General features: G+C 41.2%; 1 protein-coding gene and 1 pseudogene across 1 annotated transcript; one reads left to right on the top strand and one right to left on the bottom strand.

Annotated features, from left to right (window-relative positions):
- Positions 1 to 2,848: 2,848 nt before the first annotated feature.
- Positions 2,849 to 3,773, top strand: LOC125360787 (cytochrome c oxidase assembly protein COX18, mitochondrial-like). Its single transcript, XM_048358895.1, has one exon. The coding sequence runs from the start codon at positions 2,965 to 2,967 to the stop codon at positions 3,511 to 3,513; it is 549 nt and encodes a 182-aa protein (XP_048214852.1). The 5' UTR covers positions 2,849 to 2,964; the 3' UTR covers positions 3,514 to 3,773.
- Positions 3,774 to 8,603: 4,830 nt separating this feature from the next.
- LOC125360785 lies at positions 8,604 to 8,986 on the bottom strand (annotated as a pseudogene).
- Positions 8,987 to 10,099: the final 1,113 nt, after the last annotated feature.

The raw sequence follows: 10,099 nt of genomic DNA, 5'->3' as shown, positions 1-10,099 counted from the left end.
TTCCTGTGCCTCTAAACGCCTAAGGTTGGCCAGTGGCATCTGTAAGGTCCACCCCCAGGAGGACTCCATGCAGATGTCTCCATCAGTTTAAATCTCTGTCCAGTTTCCTAGGTGACTGGCACACCTGGGGGCAGTTACCTCCCTCTTTTTTCTGAGGTCACACCCTGATGCATTTGGACACACTGGACACACTGTAATACACTTGGACACCCACCACCCCAGGCATTGCCTGAGAGTGACTCTCTAGCCTGTCATACATGCTTTGGACTTAGCATCAGTTCCATGGAATTGATTACTTGAAAATCTCTTACAAAATCCAATTTTCTTAATAGAGCTAGTTAACTCCAGTCAACTCAAGAATGTCCACCCAAAATCTGAGTTTCAGCAGATCCAAAGCACTTTCCAGCAGGAATCAGCTGTGTGTAATAGAGTCCCATCTGCTTTTACCATGGTAGGGGTACTCAGGGTGAAGATGTAGATCCTTCCACATGACTGTCAGGCCGTCCTTGATCCTCACTCAAATGGAATGGGCAGGGGACATGGTGGTGTCAGGTAGCACTGTCTCCCAGTGGATCCAGTAGAATGTCACACCTTCTGCTGTGTCGCCTGCAACTTTCTGCATAGACTGGTTAAAGAAGCTTAACCTAAGTTAACCCAAAGCCTGACTTTACTGAAATCCCTTAATATTTTCCTGGTTGCTTTTTAAGCACACTGGCTTTTGTAGGCTGGCAGATGACTGGATTTCAAGACAGCTTTAGGCAATGATCCTTGGCCATAATTTCTAGGGCAATAACTTTCAGTAATCAGATATTTCCAATAAGGCTAGGAATTTTTTTAAATGACTCTGGTTCCTTGATCTTGAAGGGGGAGCTGATAGGCAGAAATCATCCATCTTCTGTAACTTCTTCAGGCTGACTCAGGGGCTTTGGCCTTACCTAGCCAGGAACCTATAGAACCTTAGCTTACTTTACCAAGGGGTTGTCAGGACTAGTTACAAGGAACTTTACTCCAAACGGGAGTAAATAGCTAACCTTTTAACAACTGCATAGGCCTCTTCTTGGGATATAACATGATAGTCTTTTAGCACTCTGGTTTGTAAAAGCATTTTCCTGTCTGGCTGGGGAAACTGATGACGTAACAATGCCTAAACTACCTTTGCAGGCCTTGGATCTCAATAAGGACAAGATCTCAGATCCACAAACTTTCTTTTCTGAACAGATGTAACAGCTTAAAATTCTCACTGCCAGTCAGGGCTTTGAGTAGATGCAGGGGGTTGGTATTTTAAACAATTCCCCATTTAGCATACTTAGCTTTACTACCCACTACCACAGATGACTGGTACGTTCCTGTCCAGTTACAAAGTAGATAGACATGGGCAATAAAAAGCATGCTTATGAACTTTTCTTCTAGACCCGCTGGCTCTGATTCAATTTTGAACGGCCAGACAGAAGTGACTCTAGGATCTGACACCATTTCTGCCATCCAAGCAGTGGATTACTGCCTCTGGATGCTCCATCACTTTTGTCCCAGGAGTGACTTTTCCATGTGGGTATAAATGCACCTTCGGCATTTTTCTTGGTTCATTGCTGGACTTGGACTCAGGGCCTGAGTGCTGTCCCTCAGCTCTCTAGCTCAAGGCTAGCATGCTGCCACTTTGAGCTCCACACAACTCTGTTCCCAACACTCTGCTTGCTGATAAGAGACAAGACTCTCACAGGGACCTTTCTCTGCCTGGGCTGGCTTCAAACCTCAGATTTCAGATCAATGAGTCTTACAAAAGGTCACTTTACTGCAATTAAAAACAACAAGGTGGTCAACACAGAAGTAATTTTTAAGCATGATCTTACCTGGAACATATTAAGGGCCAACATTACATCTGAAAAAATTGTAGGAATCCTCTGTCCTTTTCTTTGGGCCTGTTGAAAACTGTTACAAAAAAAACTACAAACTGGAATAGCAATTAAACAATAATTTTGGCAGCCTTCATTGTTTCTTTTGTCCATCTAAAACAAACATTTAGGGCCACTTTATTTTCAAATCCCATATCTAGAAATCCATTTTTGATCGCTAAAGTCTTTCACCAATCTCAACTTTAACATTTACTCTTTAGCTTTCTCATTGGCACTTGTAGAACTCTGAAGCCCAGGGGCACATTGCCTCTTGGCTGCTGGTTTGAAAAGAGCCTTTTTTTTTTTTTCTTCAGTCCCAGTTACTGCATGAAGACCTTTAAACTCAAATGACAATTTTTCCTTAATGCAAGAATTACAATTACAAACTTAGAAATACTTATCCATTCAGCTTTCCAATAAATTAGTGAGAAACGTTAGCCCATTTTGCCAGTTCTTCCTACATACAGAGAGTTAATGAGAGTTTACTTCTATCCTCAGTTTAACATATATACTTTAAAATACTTGCCTGATTATACGTAACATAAGATAGTTAAAGAGTCTTACTATTACATCACAGTATACACATAAAATTCAGTACCTGAATCATTAAACTGGTACCCAAAACATTTGTGACAAAAGTACATTCAACAGTGTACACCAGGTCGATGCCCATGCGGGCTGCTGAGGACGTGCTGCTGGGCATGCATGCCACCACGGGCCTCCCCTGGTGGGGCATCATCCTGCTCACCACCGCGGCCCTGCGCGGCGCCAACACGCTGCCCCTGGCCACCTACCAGCAGCCTGTCCTGGTCCAGGAAAGTTCAGCGAAGCCTTGGTTTGAATCCCATCATCCTGGGAAGCAGTTGCATCTTAACACAGGAAGGAACAGGTTCTAGGATGTTAAGTACAAGCTGGAATTTGGACTTGATTGTGACTGAAAGGCACTAGTGATTAGGTGGAAAATTTGCAACCAGAAATAAAGAACATTGCCAGGCACCTTAACCAAGAAGTCGCAGTTCATGCAAGGCAGTTGGGATGGTCCAAAAGAGTGAGCCGGTTCACTTATCTAAAGAACATGAGGAGGCTTGTTTCAGAGCTGTATGTTCGGGACATCTGCCACGCTTTTAAAGCCATGGTGCTGGTCTGGATTCAGCTACCAATGTGGATCTTCATGTCAGTAGCCCTCCGGAATTTTACCACAGGAGCAGCACATTCAGAAAGCCACTCCATTCAGGAGCAGTTGGCATCAGGTGGCGCGCTGTTCTTCCCTCACCTCACAGCACTGGATTCCACTTGGATCCTGCCTGTCTCTCTTGGTGTCATCAATTTGTTAATCGTGGAGATCTTTGCTCTGCAAAAAAGCGGAATGTCCCGTTTCCAGGTGTATGTAACACACTTTGTCCGTGCTGTATCGGTATTGATGTTTCCGATTGCTGCCACAGTACCTTCATTACTTGTTCTCTACTGGTTCTGCTCCAGCCTTATGGGCCTCTCACAGAACTTGCTGCTGCGCTCTCCTGGATTTTGCCAACTCTGCGGAATACCACCAACCAACTCAGATTCAGACACTCCTTACAAAGACTTCTTGGCTGCCTTTTATGCCAAGTTCATTTCAAGAAAATGATGTGTTTTCAATCATTTTGAATTAATTGCAAGTATCACTATTACTATAGTGTATTCAGATTTGGGTAGTATTTACTTTGCCTTTAAAAAAATCATGAACTACACAAAGTACTCTTGCTTTAGCTATAATCCATGTACTCTGACAATATCTTTGTCTTTTAGTGCTATAAGTATATGTGTTTAATTGTAAAAATATGTGTTTCTGTTTATAAAATCACAGCTCATTAAAGGTGCCAGTACTTGGGGAAGACAGAATTAGATACTGAATGTTAAATTGTGCTTAGTACAGCACATCAGATTTTTGTAAAGTAGTAGGATCCGATGAAGTAATTTCTAATATTTGGATTGGAGGATGGTTATGGTCTTGTTTGAGCATTTCATAAAAGGCCATGTGTGGCTTTGTCTTCATCAAAATTCTGAGTCCTACAATCTGAGGACCTTCATTGACCCCCATTTGTCCTTTGGCAACCCCTAGTTAAGAAATTCAGTGAATGTTGAATTAATGTGTAGATAGAAAAAAAAAAAAAAAGACTAGAAATACATGCAGTAAGCTGGGTGTGGTAATGACAGCCCGTAATCCCAGCTACTTCGAGACTGTAGTAGGGTGACTACTTGAGCCTAGAAGTTTTTGACCAGCCTTGGCAACATAGTAAGACCCTGTCTTAAAAGAAAGGGTATGAATAAAAAAAAAAAGATGAGCAATAGGGTAATTAATGCATACACATACCTACTGCAGTGTTTTCTACCAATTTTTGTTCTGAAAAACATATAAAATGATATGTTCCTTTTCTGTGCTTTTAAGAATTCTAGAATACAGAGTGTAATGTCCTATACTGCTAGAGCCCAAAGTAGATTTTTTTCATGCAGGAGAGAGAACTTTATTCAGACAAACTGCTGGCCTGCTGCTGAATCCAAGGCATTTGTGGCAGGCCCCAAAGTGAAAAAAAAATTTTTTTTTTGGCCAGTCCTGGGGCTTGGACTCAGGGCCTGAGCACTGTCCATGGCTTCTTTTTTTTGCTCAAGGCTAGCACTCTGCCACTTGAGCCACAGCGCCACTTCTGGCCATTTTCTGTATATGTGGTGCTGGGGAATTGAACCCAGGGCCTCATGTATAAGAGGCAAGCACTCTTGCCAGTAGGCCATATCCCCAGCTCCAAAGTGAAAATTTATAAGCATTTTATTTAGTCAAACAGGAAAAACCCAAGGCCAGCTTCCTATAATGCAGGTGGTGTTTATTTTCTGGTGTGTATGTCAGTTCTGGGGATTGAACTCAAGACCACATATTTCTTGGTTTCTTTACATGTTGGCCCTCTATGTCTTTAACTATACCTCCACTTCTGATTTTTTGCTAGTTAATTGGAGATAAGAGTCTGCATTTGCCTGCTCAGGCTAGCTTAAAACCAGGATCCTAGATCTCAGCCTCCTAAGTAGATAAAATTACAGGTTTGAGACACTGGTGCCTCCATGTGGAGATGATTTGAAGTGTTTATTTGTTAAGTTTTCTAGAAGGCTTTTAGGAAAAATTGATAGGTAATATATTCATAACTTCTGCAGTTTGCTTATTTAATTTGGAGAGATGCAAAAATCAATTGTAGTTACAATTCCATTCTTACTTATGTTTGAAGCTGGATGCTGTTGTGCATAACTGTAATCCCACCCCCTGAGAATGAGACATGGAAGATTGAAGTTCAAAGCCAGCTCAGGGAGCTGAGACTTATTCTCTTATTAACTAGCAAAAAGATGGGTTGGAAATGTTGTTAAAGTGGTAGAGCACCAGCCAAGTGAGAATGTGTGGCTGAATTCAAGCCCTAATATTATTTAAAAAAAAAAAAGCAAAAGAAGAAATAATAAATTTGATAGGCGTTGGAAAAAAATTTTAGGTTTTTATTGAGAAAATTGTAACTTTTTATTGGTAGAATGGACCTAATTCTGAAAAACCCTGTTATCTGTCTTACCATTTATGATAAAATAAAAACTAAAGTATATGTAAAAAAATAAATAAAAACAGTGTACACCAGAATTACAAACACAAGAATCCAGACTTAGCATCTTTGTTTTTTTCCAATACATCCAAATTGTAAAACACAAATAAACTTTTTAATCCTCCTTTAAGGTTTTCCAATATCAATAATCCATCCTAAGGGGGCAGTTTTAGAAATTCCAGTCAAATCATTCATTTTTACCACCAGGTTTCCAATGTTCACCTGAAAACAAAAGAGACAAAAGAAAGGCCTCCATTGGCCTGCCCTACAGAACAGCCTATCTCCATCATACTCATCAGAGCTTGATGAACTGTCTTGGTGACAGCTTGCCCCCTTCCACCATGAATGGACACCCCCTTATGGCTGTCCTACCACGTGGACTCCCTCCAGGACCTGTGGGCTGGCTAAGCTGCACCTTTGCCAGATCACCCCTCACTCCTGAGGAAAGGCACACAAGCCTGTCCTAGGTTATTCCTGTCCTTTTCTATTGGTCTCTGACTGAGAAACCCAAGCAGTTGTTTGTTTGTTTTTTAACACTGATAAGCCTTTACATCCAAATTTCTGACACTTAGCCCCGTTTTTATAAACAAAGGGAATCAAATTTCAAGATCCTAATGCCATTTTTTTTTTGTTTTTGCTAAACCAGATAACTTGATTACAGTGCAAACAGTCTTATGCATTAAGATAACTCAATTTTTCAACTGTAAATTAAGGAATCCTTGGAAATCTTTTTAACTCTAGTTCCTCTTTAAAACAATGTAATAATCCTTTAAAACACTTGGAAATGCCCAAACTTGATGACCATTTGAATTTAAACATAAACTCACTCAATTTTACATCATACTAACAGTCTTGAACATGTTCACACTCACACATGCAAACACACATACATATTCAAAAGGTCTTAAAGCATACAAAATAAACATCAGCCTATGTTTTGCAGTGGCAAGAGGTATTTTTGCCAATCTTACTCCTGCAACACCAAAATTTTAAGACAAAACTTTTAACAAATGATTTTAGCATTCTCCAGTCTCATTTTCCAGGACTTGATAATTTTAGCAAAACATTTTTGCACACCAAATACTTTGCTGCTGAAGAAGGCTAGGTGGGGCTCCTCCAGAGTTAAATTCAGCCCACCCAGTACTTGACTCTAGTCTCTAGCCCAGTTTTAGCTAGGAGCATTTTCCAATTTTCTAAGATTAGCCAGCTGTTTGAACCAGATCTGCTCAAATTCTGTGCACTTGTGCCAGGATGTCGGTGCAGTCATGAAGTAGAGCCTCCAAGTCATTTTGCCCTGCTTTAGTTCCATTTCCTTCTGCCCTAGCTGGAAAGTCTCAGACAATCAGGATCTTATGTGGTGCCTGTTCCTGATGTTGATGAGGCAAGAAGGGTTTTAACCAATAAGGGGAAGTGTCAACTAAATCTTCCCAAACGAGAATGTATGGGAGTTGGTCTAGGTGGCCATTTATTCCTGGAGTGCAAACTACATTCTTTACTGCATAGATAGTGGCGAGAACAAAGATTCCCTCTGCCGGCCACCCGAACTCAAAGACTGGCCATTCTGTACTACAGAATTTGATTCGTTTATGCTCCTTAATTTCTTTTACACTTAAAGTCTGTTGTCTTTCAAACCTTTAAAGATGTCAGTCAAAAGAGAGAAAAAGATAGTCTGAGTCTGTCCCATTTCTCGATAAAACAGTCCACCAACAAAGCTAGTTACAAACAGAAATACACAAGCATAAAAGATATCACGAGATAAACAGCGCAGATATGAGTTGTAAATGCAGCTGCAGAAAAAACACCTGTAAACATTCTCGAGAGGAGAAACAGAAACTACTGGCCTGTCTGCAATTAAGACAGGATTCATAAAAAGATAGATGGAACTTCTCTGGAGGCAAGGTAAAACTAAAGAAAAAAAAAAAGGGGGGGGGGGGAACGCCAGCCTCTCACACCAGATCTGCAGGAGCGACCTGCTGCGTTCCAATTACAAACGTGGGAGACTTTAACCCCAAGAAAAAATACAGGGGGGACTTTAACCTCAAGAAAAATACAGAGAGGTAAGTGGAACGTTGTCCAGGACCCCATTTGACTACCCACCTGTGCATCCGCTTAGGCCAATGCCAACTTTTACAGATAAAGGGGGGACTTTAACCCCAAGAAAAATACAGATCAAGCTAGACACATAAACACACATTAACATGACTCACGAATTGGTGTTGGACTCTCCGGTTTGGGGATCCTGGGGCCTGGGAGACATCCCAGATGAGCCCCCAACTGTTATGCCCAGATTTCGGGGTGCCCAAAGACTACCTAGGAACCAAAAGCCGATGTAATCACATGAGCGTCTTTATTGCAAGCTGGAGCCTGGGCTCATGATTGTTACTGACATAGCGGATCTGAATCAAGAGCCCTGACCCTCCATTCAGCAGGGTTTTTATAGGACTTCCACAGTAGCATACAGCGAATCACATTTTATAGCGTCACAATCATAGCAACGACATAGTGACTAAAGATGATTGGCTAACTTGTGGGCTTTATAATGATTGGTTTTAAAAAAATTACCTAAGTCTTAAGGGTTTTTGTTGAAGTCATTTTTTTTTCCCTTTATAAGAGTAAGTTTTATTGTTAATTATTTACCTTAATAGCTTCAGAAAGAGGAACAGATTAGCTCAGTCCAACATGCTTGGCAGTTGGCAGAATCTAGTGAAGCCAAGTGTTCTGATTGCTAAGGATTTAATTTGGACGCCTTTAATACTTAGCCATCTAACACTTCAAACATAATCCAAAATTAATGCATCATCGCCTTCCTTCTCACTTAAAGACGGCACCTACCTCACTTCATTGTGGAAATGTTTTCATTAAATATGATTCCCAGAGGATCAAGTTCCCTGGAGAATACAGCCATGAGGACAGTGCACAGAAAGTAAAATTCAAAATAAAGCTGTATAATTTACTAATCTAAGGAAAAAAAAAACCTTCCAATATATTAAGAAATCCAGTTACAAATGCACTAAAAGGTTCATGTGAAGAAGTTCTGTTATAACTGAAAGCGGCTGGCTATTTACAAGATACACAATCAGGAGCCGTGCACCTAGCCCAGCGCTGGCCCTCAGAAGCCGAAAGTGTTCTCTCCGTAGGCCACATACAAGAATCCATCTTCATCCTTTTCCTTCTCATGAAGCTGTCCCACAATTAGGCTGGACTGTGGAACTGTCTTATCCACAAACAGGAAGATCGCCTTCTCAGAAGGAAGCTGGATCCTTTTCCTGATGATCCACATGAACTGAGCCACAGTGATATCAGATGGAACCAAGTACTTCCGATTGTCAATGTCAACAATCTGAGAGCCTGAGACTTTTTCCACAATCACCGAAACGCGGTCGGGGTACTTCGCTCGGATCTTCGCGGATTCCAGCATCTGTGTTCCAGAGAGTGGTCCTCCTTGAACATCCACTTCATGGCGGCGACAAGAAGGGGGCAGAGCCGGCTCTTGGAGCCGCGGAATCCGGCGAATCGACCGGCGGCTACAGCCACTCTTGAAGTCATTCTTGACTTGAGGGGACATCTGGAATTTCCTGCTATTTTGATTACTGGTCATTATGAGAGTTTCACTGCCCAAAGGAGTTATTGACACATTTCCTGGAATCTCTGCACTTCTGTATTTTGTCACAGGGTCAGGTTATAGACTTAAGTCACACACCTGCTGGGAGTGGGCCTTATTTCTCAGAAGTGGCTACTCTCATTTATGAGGGACACATTAACCATGTTTTAGGAACACAAAACACACTGGCCGCACCTCAATACATTTCCTTTGTGTCACAATGGCTAAAGCATTCTAACTTTAACTGACCTTTGGTCAAATGAAGCCTCTCTGGCTACCTTGATTATTTTAGACTTCATTTTGCTCAGGCTCTTTACATTGACATGTTCTGCAGTTATTCCAGGAAGCCTCAGGGCCCAGTCAGGCCCAAGCTACAATATGGAGGTGCAACCTCTGCTCAGGTTTTTCAATTAGAATAAGGGAAACAAGACTGCTACTGTACAAGTCACCTGTACTTAAAGCACTTTGAAAATTAAGGCTTCAAGATGGTGAATTTGAGGCTAGACTGTGTTAGTTAGGTACAGTCACTCTATTGTGGGGAGGGGTGGCAGGTGTTTGACACTTTTGTATTGTTGTTGTTCTGTTTTCTCAAACCTGAGCTATTGCAAGTCTTCCACATAACTGGAATAAGGATGAATTCATTGTTCCACATATATTTTGTCTGATGCAGTCTCCAGCCCCCAGCTTCTAAACACCAACTATTTGGAAAAATTTTGTTCACAGACAAAGCTTCATTGGTTTACTCAATGAACTGCATAAGAAATGAAATGGAACAAGGAAGTACATCATGGATGCTACTTTGGGTTAGAAGGGGACAAGAATGATAAAAGTAGCAAACTTGATTGGAGTACAATAATGTAAGTGTTTTTGGAGTTGTAACCATAGAATCTCCTCCCCCCATAAACTAATGTAATAATTTATTTAAAGAAATGAAATGAAAAGGTAGTTTGGAATACTGCAGTTTTTGTTTATTTGGACCACTGGTAGAAAATACAATTGACTGG

The sequence above is a fragment of the Perognathus longimembris genome, chromosome 12, assembly GCF_023159225.1.
Source record: "Perognathus longimembris pacificus isolate PPM17 chromosome 12, ASM2315922v1, whole genome shotgun sequence".
Classification (NCBI taxonomy): domain Eukaryota; kingdom Metazoa; phylum Chordata; class Mammalia; order Rodentia; family Heteromyidae; genus Perognathus; species Perognathus longimembris.
The sequence above is the reverse complement of the archived record's forward strand: the minus strand, read 5'-3'. Positions and strand labels throughout refer to the sequence as shown.